This window comes from Erpetoichthys calabaricus, chromosome 2 (genome assembly GCF_900747795.2).
Source record: "Erpetoichthys calabaricus chromosome 2, fErpCal1.3, whole genome shotgun sequence".
Classification (NCBI taxonomy): domain Eukaryota; kingdom Metazoa; phylum Chordata; class Cladistia; order Polypteriformes; family Polypteridae; genus Erpetoichthys; species Erpetoichthys calabaricus.
In genome coordinates this window covers 255,111,520-255,126,438 of record NC_041395.2, presented here as the reverse complement: position 1 = coordinate 255,126,438, position 14,919 = coordinate 255,111,520, and the positions used below count along the sequence as shown (strand labels likewise).

At 39.2% G+C, this 14,919-nt stretch overlaps 1 protein-coding gene across 4 annotated transcripts in view; it reads right to left on the bottom strand.

Annotated features, from left to right (window-relative positions):
* fam13c (family with sequence similarity 13 member C) overlaps positions 1-14,919 on the bottom strand; it is a 156,310-nt gene that overhangs the window by 123,252 nt on the left and 18,139 nt on the right. For all 4 annotated transcript variants that reach the window (XM_051923143.1, XM_051923142.1, XM_028795398.2 and 1 more), the window contains exon 5: positions 9,240-9,381. In XM_051923143.1, the coding sequence (XP_051779103.1) occupies positions 9,240-9,381 (142 nt within the window). The remainder of the gene's footprint in view (positions 1-9,239; positions 9,382-14,919) is intronic.

Genomic DNA, 14,919 nt, shown 5'->3' with positions numbered 1-14,919 from the left:
CTCTCCCTCAGTCTTGCCAATGCTGACCTTCTCAACTCATCCATGAAAAAGAAGTACAATGCCCTAGATGCCTCTGACACTCCCTCCTGCCCCTTCAAATGGTGTGCCAGAATGTCACTGTAGTCATCTACAAGTAATTCGTTGTGGGCTTACCAAAGTTCTTTGCCCACTGTCATATTTTACTGAATGTATAAAGGGCAGCCAGTCCTGAAAACAGCAGTGAGGCACAGAAGAAAGCAGAGACAAAGTGAAGCTCAAAACCAAAAGTCAAAAATGGAGAACATCAGAGCCAAATCGCAAATCAAAATCAAAAGTCAAAAGGCAGAGCTTTGTTTCAATAACCAGTAATCAAAATATCAAGCAAAGTGAGTCGCTAGATTTGGTCCTGTCTTGGACAGAAGTGACTGTTTTGGGGAATTTTTATACTGGTGCATCGATGACCTCACAGCAGCCCCAATGCATCATGGGAGAATCCCAATAGAAAAGGATGGCACCCATTGTCAAACCAACATGAAGTCAGAAAGGACAGTAAAATGAATCAGCTTCAAAATGTATGCTGTAAGTAATATTCTGAAGGCAGAATTGGATTCCTTAGATATGTGGTGAGACCAGATATTGAAGTGAACTCCCAAAACAACATCAGGGTGACTTTTCAAGCCTCACAAAAACCCAAGAAAAATGAAAAACAAACTCAAGTCATAACACACGTCACCCTCGCGGCCCTTAAATATCCTAAGCTGGATTGTGATGAAGAATATCACGCCAACAGTACAAGGAAGGTCTCTTTCTTTAAACTTGACAGCTCCCTCACCTGGCATTATTTGTGTGGGTCCCTTGGGACTGTCCATAAAGTGTTTCAGTTTTCAAACTCAACGCACCAACAAGTGGGTATCAAATGACAGTTCACGCATCTTTTAAACCAAATGACCATATTGCCTCATAATAGATAAGATGGCTAAAAAATCTATCATTGACTTCTGGTGTGTTAGAAAGAGTGTACCCCGAAATGGACTGGCTTCCCATTCAGGGATGTCTGCTTTCTTGGACCTTTTGCTAAAGGTTAGGCTTCAATTGCAAGTAACCCTGAAACTGAACTAGTGTGAATAAATGAAAATAAGAAATTTACCCAGGCAGTTTATGCATACTCATTATTTATATAAATAGCCATATGACAGACTGGCATCGGGTCCAGGCTTGGTTCCAGACTCGGTGCCAGGATACAGTATGGATCTCTGTGAGAAATACAGATGAATTTCAACTGGAAAAAGATATTTTTCTAAAGATAAATACTGCCATCTAATGGACAGAACCAGTATATTGCTACAAGTTCATAGAACGGCTATCTATAGGCATGTGTTTTTAACTTTTTAATTTTCCAAACAACAAAACTTTACTCTAGTGGTTTGTGAAAATTACTTTCTTTTGGTTATAATTTGCTTCCACTTGATTATCATTAAGAATATGTGTAATCCAGTAACAGTTTAACTCTTTGAAAATCTGTACAGATACTGGAACCTTCTCCTTAAAGGACATCTCCTAAAATGGGTTAGCTTTGTCCATAAATCATGGAAATATGCAGTACAGCAGGAAGGCATGAGAGCAAGAACTTATTCAATGGTTGATTTTCATCTTTATGTTCAATGAAAAAAAATACAATTTTAAATATTATAAACTAAATGCTTGTATCACACTTTCCCTAGTACAGATTCAGAGAAACAGCTAAACATATGCCTAACAGCATTCCTTACTACATTCACTTTCCCAAGATATAGACAACATAAGATCCATGGACCAAGACTCATTTAACACCTCACTAGGGATTGCTAAATTTAGGAGATTTGGCAACCCCCAGGACTAGAGTTGGCAATGACAACCATCTGACCCCTTCTTGGTAGTGGTTACTGACAGAAAATGGCATCTATGGAATCTAGTGGGCATGTTTTATTTATTTACATGAAACTGAGTATGGTCCAATACCAAAACACCCACACCTCATTGTTATGTTTATCCAGCATTTCCACGGCAGGGGTTTGATGTTGTCTTTCTTGTCTAATTTTATAGTATTTATTTGTATTAATATTTCTTTTGTTTATTATGTATATTATTCTTGGTGTTTATTTGATTATGTCCCATGTGTTTTGTTGGTGGTTCCCCAAGGGGCAGGGCCACCTGCCAGTCATCGCCAAGACCTGCCCTCCACTCTAGATATTGGAGGGCCTTCCATAGTTCCTGGCAGTTCATTTCAAACGCATTAGGGAGTGGAGTATTTTTTTGTGTTAAACTGTGCTTTTTGCTTTTGCTTTGGGATTTCCTGGATTTTTTTGTCCCTGTGCTCTGTTTTCGAATTTGACTTTGCATTCTGTATTTGGGCTTTGGTTGCTGTGGAGCTTCGTGCATTGCAAATCCTTTTGTTAATATAAACCTTTCAAGGCCCTTTTTAGTCTCTAGTTGGGATTTTGATGGTATTCCCCCTAAGAGGGCAATCCTTGAAGGTGCTTTTGAAACTTCTGTGTTACTGGGATTCTCATGTCAAAAACAATGCAGAGAACAGAAATGTTGGTGTTGTCATCCTTGTTCTTGGGCTATTTGTTGCTCGACAGAAGTTTAAATGTGCACACAGAAGAGCAGATGTTAATGGGAACAACAACAGAAAGACTGATGAAATTAAAACTTACATATGAGCAATCTGGGCTGTGGATATTTTTCATCCACTGATTAAATAAGTTTAAATAAGACATCCTTTAACAATGTTCAATAGCCAAATCTGTGTTTTATGGTTCTTTGTGATGTTTGTCCTGGCCTTCACATTCAGATACAAGTATGCTATCTCCGACTGATATGGGGATGGACTATAGTGGACTATGAATACTTATGTGCTGTGTGCTTCCTATACACGTATGTCATGCATGTATTGATTAGATATACAATGCAATAGTGATCATAGCGTATACTTGAAAAACAAAGGAAAGTTAAGAGTTAATGGTATCTTTGTCTAGTAATTACTCTGACTATAAGACATTCCGAGCTGCTTGGCTTGCCGAAACTGGTAAAGAGAGGGCTTTGAGGGCAGCATGGGCCCAAGGTGTAAAAGCACAAGATACATCCTGTGAGACTGTTGTCATAGGAAAAACATTGTCAACGGAATAACTGAGAAGAAAGGTAGAACCTAGATGGGGGACAAAGGCCACCATGGGAAGGGTGTTGACCCCTACTCTTTGACACCCCATTAGCCCAAAAATGCCACAGGGAATTGAGTGAAATACATACAAACACCTGTATGTAATTGGTTTACTTCAGGTTTAGGCACACATTAGGAATTAAAGACATTTATGATTAAAAGATATTATGAGTGAATAAAAAGTTGTACTCGACTGCTGCTTGACTGCTGTACACTCTGTTTGCGTTCTGAGTAACTGAGTGATAAATGACACGTACAGTCAGTCCAGGTTTCATCTGTGGTTGCTGTCAGAAAAAGATTTCACATTCTGACACCTGATTAACAGATAAACAGATAAGGGTTAAAACAGGAAATTATAAGTGAGGTGGGTCCCCCTTTGACACCTCATGACAAAACACCTATTCTTATAGTCTACATTTTTATAAATTAGTTTTTCTAAATTGTAAAAGAGAGTTGAATATCCTTGACACTGACATCTAAATGCAAAAACTCTTACTAACTAGAAAGGGTAAGGAGGAAAAAAATCACAATATACAGGATAATTACAGGTTTATCTAACATTTCAATCATTGCTGACAGAATATAATTATTAAATAAAGTCATATATTCTCCACAGTATACACACCCCAGCTTTTTGTAAACTCCATATGTATTTTGTTTTAATAACCTTTAAAACACGCTTAATCAAGATTAAGTCACTCATGCCTGCCTCCCTCCCAACACAATGTTGTGGTTTGAGAAAATAAACATCAATTAAATCAAAATTTAAAAGATGTTATATTATTTATTGACTTCACTTATTTATTGACTTTTAAGAAAGAAGCCACCCACACAGAGAAAGACCTTTAACAACATGACCCTTATAGTTTGAAATGATTTGCCCACCAAAGTGAGGGCTGCCTCACTGGTCTATTTATTTAAAGATATTTTCAAGATGTATCACACTAAAAGTATTCTGCTGTGAGAGCTGCCAGAGACTGCCATGCCCAGGTTCCCCTGTGGGCTTTGTTGCTAGGCACTGCCACATGGACATTCCAGTTAATTGCTGTATAAAATGAAGTTCACTAGCAGTTACACTTAGTTGGACTTTGAACTTTACATTGCAGCATTTTTAAATTCTTGGCATTTTCACATTCAGATTTATATCTTTTCAGTGACATTTTTTATAGTGCCAGTAAAAGCATCACTGATCTAAAACTGTACACAATGCCAACTCTGCTAACCTGATTTTCACATCACTCATAAACATTCATCCATCCATTTTTCCATACCCGCTTATCCTAAGCAGGATCATGGTAAAGACAGAGGCTAACCCAGCAAGCATCAGGAGCAAGGCAGGAACAAATCATGGACAGGATGCCAGCCCACTGTAGTGTGAACACACTCGCACACAAACACACACAAGGGCTGATTTAGCAATGGCAATTCATCAAACCCGAGTGTCTTTGGACTGTGAGAGAAAACCAGAGCACCCGGAGGAAAGCCACACGAAAATGAGGGGACCATACAAATGCCACACAGGGAGCACCCTGGGTATGGACCACATTCTTGGAATTCAATGCAAGAATTTTAGGTGCTGCAAGGAGAAATGGTTCAGCATCACATGTTAAAAACATGTTTCTAGGAACAGTGTCACTACTAACATCTCAATATGATATCTAGGTTATTTACATCTGTACAAGTTATGTTTGCTGTTTTGTGTCTCCTTTTAACTAGCATATTCATTTTTAATGTATGTAGTAGATTTTTTAATGTAAAAGCTTTTGTAACAAGCTGAATCCTATAATATAAGCGATGTATACAAATTTGTTAAAAGTATTTTTTTTTTTAAATTTCATTAATGCAACAGTAAAATATACTGTAGGTATGAATCAAAAATATAATGGTGTGGCTGGAAAAGAGTGCTCTACGAATGATATTATTCAGAGGTAAGTGAGTGCCAGAATGCACAAGGACAGCATTCCTGACCATGTATTTCAGTCTAATTCCCAAATGTTCTCCCAGTTGTTGATCTTTGGCTGTGGAACTCTGTTGTAGATTGCACTGTATGTGAAACATTTCTGCGCAGTTAATAAGAGATAATAAGTGATAAAGAGGCATTGGAATCATCAGATAGAAAGATTCTCTCATCAGATTGGACAGCCAGCATGGAGTCCACTATAGAAAACCCAGCAGCAGGTAGGCGGCCAGATGGCTGAATCTCCAGGACTGTGACTTTATTTTTGACTTTCTCTTGTATGATTTTAATCTCCAAAATTGTCAAATGGCCATAGTTGATCAATTAATTAATGACAGATATTGTTGGTTTCCATTTAAGTTTAATCAGTTCTACCTTGTTCTTTGTGTATTGTACCAGTTCTGTATTTAGTAATTAATATAATCTGTACTTGTATTTTAACTGCAAATTGTTCACAATGCTCTATACCTGCACTCAGTAAAGAGTGCTATACAAAAACAAAACAAAAAAAAGTAGAACTGGAAATAAGTTCATTATTCTGTGCTACAAAGTATAGCAACAATATATTGAACTAAACTGAAAATTGTTGGACGTTTCAGCTCTCAACACCCTTGTTTCTGTATAACATTGGGTCCTATTCATTTTGCTATTCGAATCTGATCGGTGTTGATTATCTTTATTTGTAGCTCATGATTTCAACAATAGGATTTATTTTGTTGTATCATTAACTACAAAAGTGTAAATTATTTATATTCATTCTGTTAGTCTTCAGTACACTACACAAAACCATTACTGGTTGTACTTTCATTAAAACAGGAAGTTTTAGTCATGCTGTGCACCTCGGGATCTGTATTTAAAACAAGTAGTACATTATATTGAAGATTCAAAATCAGAAATCAATTGGCAACAATGATGACATATAACTGTGGCTAAATAAACAGTCTCTAGCTTCTTTATTATATATATATATACTCATGTTTGTAAAGAGGTACGGAACACGACCTTAACCATTTCCCATTTAATTCTGTGGTTATCACAAAGCAAATACATTGAGAATTATTAACTAATCTTCTGTCAAAACAACAGTATAGCCATTGCACAATATTTTACATAAAACTGAACCTCAGCTAAGAAAGAAAGAAAGAAAGAAAGAAAGAAAGAAAGAAAGAAAGAAAGAAAGAAAGAAAGAAAAAGAAAAGATCTCTGAGCAATTGACAATGGAATGACCAATAGAAATACAAAGCATCACCTGCTTAGTGCAGCGATTGGTTAAGACGAGGACAGTTGCTATCCATCATGGAGAGAGAGTCAGTGTGTAATGCTGCAAAATTCTCCAGGTTTATGGTTTTCCTAACAAATTGGACTGTCTTCAAAGTAAAACTGAGGTCACAAAAACAAAAGTCACAAGCAGCATTTTGGGCTACCTTTAGTTTAGAATATTTTCTTCAAATTTTCAAAGAAGTTGGCTTGAGCAAGCGGCCAAGTAGCCTGATATCCTTGAGTCTTATAGTCCAGGGAGGCCTGGTTGGAGTAACAGTACGGCCAGTCCTATTTTCTCTTCCACATAGCAATATCATGTACATGGGGTTTATTTTATCAATGACAATTCTGTTCTGACTTGGTGTGTGTATGTCTCACAACAAATGCTCCTGGATCTCATGGTCCTACACTTAATTACCAACTATAAGCATGGATGGATTTATGTTACCATTGTAATAAATGTAACCTGTGAAAGGCGACATTTCCATGGAAGGACGGGATGGTGGACAAGACTATGAAAAATGGGGGCCACTTCAAGAATGAGTAAACCTGTAACGACTTCTGAAAGAATGGCGATGCCCAAGGGCAGATCTACCTTTAGGGTGTTCTTTTTGCATGTTCTGTGGCTCATGATGGCAAAGGATCTTTTCTCCGAATCCCCTCATCCTCGCTTGATTAAACTATTGTGTATCTGTGTGACAAAATCAGCTGGGGGAACACACCCCCCGGAAGGCGCTTGATGAAACAATTGAGTATCCACGTGCCGAAAAACATGAGTGGGAATAACCGCACAGCATTAAACAACCAGTGGTCCAAGCGCTTCATTGTCAAAGGTATAATCGATACTCAGTTAAGGGACTCAATTCATGAAGTCACCTAGGGACCTTTGGGGGGCTTAGTTTGCACTTGGCAATGCCGCTCTTTAAGTATGTGTACTATTCATCATTAAAGTTGGAGAGAAACATTGAAGGTGAAGCTTACCTGAAAGCTAACCCTAATCTGCCTGTCAGACATTCCGAGTCAAGATTCAAGGGTGAAGCAAAGCTTTAAAAACCAAGGTACAAACACAATATGGGCAAATGTAAAAACTGGCAAAACCTGCACTAGAATGCTTAACGGGTTATTTCACATAACTTGACTCAGTTGTCAATAATGAGCAATTTTGACCTTGGCCAATACTGGTTAATTCATATTAACTGCTAATACATTTTTAATCTATAAGCCCAAAGAAGAAAAACAGGATTGAGAATTATGAGAATCTGACACTACAGATATAGTCCCACATTTTGCCTTCAATTGGGACAAGAATTTGTTTTTTATATTTTCAACACCCTTTGTTCGTACCAACTTACTATTGGGATAAGTGATGTATTAAAGTGTATGTCTCTTTCTTGGCCATAACATTACACACCGATGTGCTAGATGGTGCCACTAAATCCACTGTTAACTGGAATGTGATCCTTGGTCAGTTTTGCCACAAGCAGAATGGAGTTTTCAGTTTAGCAATTTGCTGTTATGGAGGAACAGTGGGTGGCCCTGCTACCTCAAAGATCCAACATCCTGAATTTGAATCGCATGCACATTTGTTGTCTGTGTGCAGTTTACGTGTTCTCCCTGTTCTCCTGAGTGTAAGCGTAGCTATGTACACAAGTGAGCTCTGGGATGGACTAGCATTTTCCTGATTTTGCCTAACATAGGCTCTGGTCCTCCTGTGACCCTGAAATGGATTACACGAGTTTGAAAATACTGTCTTATAACATTGTATCTTTCTTTCTTTTACACTCTTCTAGCCGTCTACATAGCATTTTTATGTTTCATTTTGTGTTACAAAATGTGACACTTTGCAAATCATAAGCTTAAAATGACTATATGCATGGTTAGCTAGGAGAAAACTGGGTTAGCCTTTGAGACTCAAAAGGTCTGTTTCTCAAAAACAATAATTTAGAGAATTAGTAAAATATTTACTGGAATGACAAATGAGAAGCAGCATGTAGCACTCTAAAACCAGCAGCACATACAGTGTAGTATGAGCCCTCACAGAACCTGCACTGCTCAGGTCTACAGATGGCCCCTGCATATTGAGCAGAAGCTGAGGTCAATACAGAAACTGAAGGCGCTGTCAGTACTATGCAGTCCTCCTTCTCAATCTCTCATTTTTCTCATTATATTACCTTAACTTTGTTGTAGTAAGAGTCTTCTCAACAAGGCATGTGTTTAAAGGACATACAGCTGTTATATTTTGACTTGTTTTATCTCTTAAACAGAATAGCATTTTGACAGTTAAAGTGAAAAACAGACAATTCCACAGGACTACTTGTGCTGTTCCTTTTATGCATATGTAATCTTCCAGAGACACATTGTCACTCAGCATACACAGTAGAAATGGTGGTACTTGGGGAATGGTAAATGATATGTGCCCCTCCTGCAGTTGTCTCTTTCCCTTAACACTACTAAGATTTTTGATGGGACTCAAAGTAAATGCAATGTTATTGTTCTGGGTGTTTAATAACCTTCATTGGCAAAATCAATAAATGTAAAGTCACATTCTATTTGGAAATACCACACAATCATGTCTGCTAGCACCTCTGAAATATCCAAGGAGAAATCAAGGCAGCTACAAATAACTTAAGGGGTGTGCAGAATGCATGTAAAACATAACATCCAAAATGAAATGCTTCTACACCATGGAATTAGTCCACCACGTCAAAAGTGAGTGGCATTCATTAGTTGGAGACAATTACGTCTGGTAGCATCCCTGCTTTAAAACTAATCACACGCTCCTTCTCCTTCAGTGTAAAACAAAATGCTTTGTTGCCATCAACAAATAAAAACTGAGCACCGTACCTCCATGACCTGTTGCTCGGTGTAGACTTCTTGTCTGACCTCTGTTTTGTCTTCCACAATATCAGAAAAGTTTCTCAGAATGTGCAACAGGATCTGATTACACAGCAGCTGCTCTTCTTGCATGTCGGATCCAAATGGAACACTGTAGAAGGGAAAGCACATCCAAAATATATTGTGAAATGGTACGATTTTAAAAAAAAAAACTTGTACATATGAAACAAAGGGAAGTGTTTCACAATTAACATTTCTTGGTATATGGTATCATAATGCATTTTCCATCAAAGTCCTGTCTTTAAAGTACACTACTATACATAGCCATAAAGGCATGCCAATCGATCCATTGGATGAGGCCATCTATTCCAGTTCAGGGCCGTAGACAGCCCACCCTGATGTCAGTGGTTGCAAGACAGTAGCCGTGTTCCAGACTAACAAGTCCATTTCCTAAACCCATTTTTGTCCCCTGCAGAGTCGTTAGACCTCGAAGTGGTGCCGGTGTATCCACAGGCCGCTCTCGTACACATGCCTTCATCTCTTCATACTGGCCCAGTACTGCCAGTAGATCTGAAGTACTTGGGATTTTGAAGTAAAAACTTAACTACCTGGAGAATGTGCAAACTCTAAAAGGACAATGACCACCCAGAATTTAATCGGAGCCTTCGGGAGATGTGAGGCAGCAGTTCTAACCGCTGCACCCCCACTTTTCAGATTTATTTTTAGATTTGTCAAAATAGCACTTGGTGATGATGGTGATAAAGCTAAAGTAAAATTGTTCATAATCTCTTTTGTTACTGGACTTGTGGAGCGTCAGCTGCGTTTTCACAGTGCCTGTTTGCTCTTTCTTGTTTCTAAGTGCAGAGTTTTGCAGTCTTTGTAGCTTTTCGTCTGAAGTAGTTTCCTGCAGGCCACAATCGGCCAGTAAAAAATTATCTGGTCCGTTAAAATATATGTATCGCCACAGATAAACTTGTTTCTGAGCACCAATACGCTGATTTCCGTTTGCTGGAAGAACAAATGTCTTGTTCTTTTTGCTCCGCCCCTTGCTGTCACATGACATTTAGAGACCCGTGAAGTGCGCGCGGCCCAAAACTTCGCTAAGTATCCGATATTTCACTGCTCCTCTTTTCCAGCTAGCGAATATCTGCAAACATTAATTTCTCAACTTTAAAAAAGAGAACAGTTGACGATAGAAACAGACAGCTTAATAATAACTAGAGTGAGAAATATCTATTTGTACCCGTTTTAACAGAATTCGTATGTCAGCTCTGTAAGGGGTTTGTTGCTGTCACGAACGAATACAGTTTGACAAGGGAATTTAATACAAACTTTGACACAAATTTTCCAGCATTCTCAGATGTTCGTACACGTAAAGTGCAAAGTCTAGTAATGGGCAATGAAAGCGGACAAGCTATCCAGGTTCGATCGTGTTTTGAGCAGAAGAAGGCCACAGCAGCATCACTTGGTGTAGCATGGATTCTCGGAAAAAAGAAAACCGTTCACTGACTCAGCGACTGTCAAAGAATGCATGTTAGCTGCTGTAGAGGAGGTAATAGCAGACGACAAAGTAAGGAAGACCCTAACTTCATCCATTCAGAAATGCCAATTTCTGATACAGCAATCACGAGAAGAGCAGGAGTACAGTACTAGCAAGTAATGTTTTCGAAACTCTTTTAGAGCGATCGAAAAAGACAGATATAATGTCGCCAGCTGTTGGAGGTGTCATTGTACAACTGTATATAACATTTTTCGATGAGGACTTGCTCAGTCTAATTCCACTGGAGAGAAAGACGACGGGCGAAGTCATTTTTCAGAAAATTGTTTTTCTGTGTTTTTTAATGAAAATAGACGAGTAAATCAGTACATGGTTCCTCATTCATGGCGGCAAAGGTGCAGGGTCTGTCAGCTCGCCTGGCTGAACCTGCGCCGCAGATGAAATCTTTAAATTGCCCGATACATCAAAGCGTTCTGTGAGCAAAACTCAGCAATGAGTTGAAAACACAATGGCCAACTTCAAGCCCACACCACCGCTTGTTTAGCAGACTACTTCATTGTATGTCAGCCGAGCACATCATTTATGTTAGGTGGCTGAGCAAGGGCAGCGCATTTAAACGGCTTTGAAAACTCTGCATCGAGAGGAGTCAGATGAGGTGGCTCGGGCATCTGATCAGGATGCCTCCTGGACGCCTCCCTGGTGAGGTGTTCCAGGCACGTCCAACCGGGAGGAGGCCCCGGGGAAGACCCAGGACACGCTGGAGGGACTATATCTCTCGACTGGCCTGGGAACGCCTTGGGATTCTCCCGGAAGAGCTAGAAGAAGTGGCCGGGGAGAGGGAAGTCTGGGCATCTCTGCTCAAGCTGCTGCCCCCGCGACCCGACCTCGGATAAGCGGGAGACAATGAATGGATGGATGGATGAAAACTCTGCCAGGAGATCGGCTGTCGTGGTAAAAAAGCAGAAGCGTTTACAGTATATCCAAAATGCTACACAAGATGTTCATGACAGAATGGTTCTTCCTGAATGATATTTTCCAATATTTAAATGGATTTAACCTTGGTTTGTAAGGAAAGGACAAAACAGTCGGCGATCTTGTTAAAAAATGTAACGGATATCAAACGAAACATGACTTGTTTTCAAATGACTTAACTACAGGGGAAAATGCTTAATTTCCGAACATTTCGTGATTTAATAAATAACGCAGCATCTGCAAAATTTATCGTTAATAATGACAGATTTTTTTAGGCAAGTTAAGGGCGATCTTTGCTGCGAGGTCTGACGTCTTTGACAGTCCCAGTAAGGTTTTGCAGTTTTCGAAGAATCCGTTTACGTTTGGTGCTTGTGTCACCGAACGTTCTCTGCAACAAAACTGACAGACAGACATGCAAGGATCGTGTGAACTGAAACAGGCGCTTCGATCTGTGGGGTGTGTATACATTTTGGACAGAACTGAACCAGGCTCAGCTCCCAAACTCTGAAAGGTTGATTGTTTTTCTTCTAACAATGTTTGATGCGACGTATAAGTGCGAGTGAAGCTTTTCATATGAATGCAATAAAAACGAACACTCGCCTCCCCGTTACACGCACCCACCAACGTAAATGTCTACAAATACTCTCACTTCTTATGAACCTCACTTTAATGCTCTTGCAACGTCAAGTAAGTGCAATTTTAGTTATTAGCAAACATATACAGTACTGTTTGTCAGATGTGTACCATTTATAAACAAGATAAAAGAGAAGTAAAGAAAAGAAGTATGAGTGTTAACTGATATTGGGAGCATTTTGTGGTCCTTTGAATGTATTCTGTTTTCATAGTGATTTAAAGTGATTGTAACAAATGCATAAAATGTAATTATAACAAATGTTACAAAAAGTAAAATAGTGTTAAGGGACTGATAGTCCAGACCATTGTTAAATGGCATTCCAAGGTAAATGTGTGAGATTTTTTTTGTGTGGCTCTGTAATTCAAATCAATTTAAATAATAATAATATGAGGGAGAGTCAAGCTAAAGTTAAAAAATGGGATTTATTCGAAAATGGAATGAACCTTAACAAAATTGCTAATGTCCTTTCTCAATGTAGTCTCCACCCTTCTCCATGCACTTGCTCCACCTGCCTGGAAGTGCCTGGATTCCAGCAGAATAAAAGGTTTTGTTTTGTTCTCACAACCATTCTTGCACCCAAGTTATTGTCGGACACTACATGCCGAGGGGTACTACAGTCACTAGTGCCAGTTACTGTGATTTGCTGGAGACCAATGTGAAGCCTGCTATTCAATCCAAGTGACGGGGACTGAGTCTTTTTACTGTAAGACAGTGTCCGCCCTCACATTGCTAAGAACATCCAAGGCTTGTCTGAAGAAACTGAAGTTTGAGGTATTGCCACATTCTCCTTATTCGCCAGATTTTGCACCATGTGATTTCCAACTTTTCGGACCGCTAAAAAAACATCTGGGTGGTCGTCGATTAAAGACATATGATGACGTGAAGAAAGCGGTGCGTGAGTGGTTACGAGGACAAGACAAAACCTTTTTATTCTGCTGGAATCCAGGCACTTCCAGATAGGTGGAGCAAGTGCATTGAGAAGGGTGGAGACTACACTGAGAAATTACATTATCAGTTTTGTTTTACATTTGGTAATCTGGCCCTCAAAAGAAAGTAGTTGAAGAACCCTGTTATTTAACATTGAATCACAGAGGGTTTAACTTGTTTTTTTACACTGTTCACCAGAAATAGAGTTTAATGCTAAATTGAAAGCAAACCTCTGCAAAGTGATTGTAAATTAATTACAAATGTAAAACATGACATCATTGATAAGCATTCACCCCCATTAATATGACACTCCAAAGTCACCACTGATGCAGCCAGCTGGTTGGAGTAACTAGTTAAACGGTAATCACTCGTCTATGGTTGTTCAGGGGTTTCCCTTTGTTGGCAGTAGAAATGAAACTTGTCTAGAAGGTCCAGCTTATGAGGAGTCAATAGCATGGCCTGTCCTACACAACGATAAACGAGACTCTACAAACAATTCTGTGAAAAGGTGATTGAAATGCACAAGATGGAGGATGGACACAAACAAAAACTGAAGTTACTGAATAGCCCTTGGAGTGCAGTTAAATCAGTCATCATGAAATGGAAAGAGAATGGTAGGACCATAAATCTGCCTAAAGCAGAGCCTCCACAAAATCTGAGTGAGCTTGCAGTGGAGGAGACCACCACAAGACGTAGGATAACTCTGAAGGAGTTACAAGCTACAGTGAATGAGTTTGGAGAGTCTGTGCGTACAACAACTGTTGCTTGGACCAGTCACAGCTTTATGGAAGAGTGGCAAAGAGAAAGCCACTGTTAAAAAACACACATGACATTCTGGCTACAGTGCTCCAGAAGATACATGGCAGAGTGGAGACTATAAAGTCACCTGGAAAGATGCTCTGTGGTCTGAAGTGACTGAAGCCAAGTTTTTTGGCCAGTAAAATGAGGAAACCCCAAAGGGAAACTTGACTCAGTCTGCAAGAAATCTGCACCTCGAGAGAAGATTTGTTTTCGAGCAAGACAACGACTCCAAGCATAAAGCCAAAGCTGCAGAGAAACAGCTTAAAAACAACAAAGTTAATGTCATGGCATGGTTGAGTGAGAGTGCAGATCTCAGTCCAATTCGGAATTTATGGCTGTTCATGCATGATCTTCACGCAGCCTGATAGAGCTTGTGCAGTTCTGCAAAGAAGAATGTGGAAAGATTGTAGTGTCCAGATGTGCAAAGCTGAGAGAGACAACGCGAACACAGACTCAGAGCTGACAAGGCTGCCAGAGGTGCATCTACTAAATACAGACTTGATTAATCACTTTATGTGCTATATTTATAACTCATTTAGACCATTTTGCAGAGATCTGTTTTCACTCTGACATTAGTCTTTTTTTTGTTTTATCAGTGTCAAAAAAGCCAAATTAAATCCACAGTGATTGAATGTTGTATAACAATAAAATGTGAACACGTCTATGGGGGTGAATGCTTTATACAGGAACTGTAAAGAGTGAAGAAAATCAATCAGAAGTTATAAATGGAAATCAGGTTTCTTACTAAAAAGAATGTAAACTAGTAATGGAATTAGATAAAAAGGTTCAGTTCTGAGAGGCTGCAGTGGTTCCACTTGATTGTGTGATTAGAACCCCTAAAAAGAAAGAATGGGTAG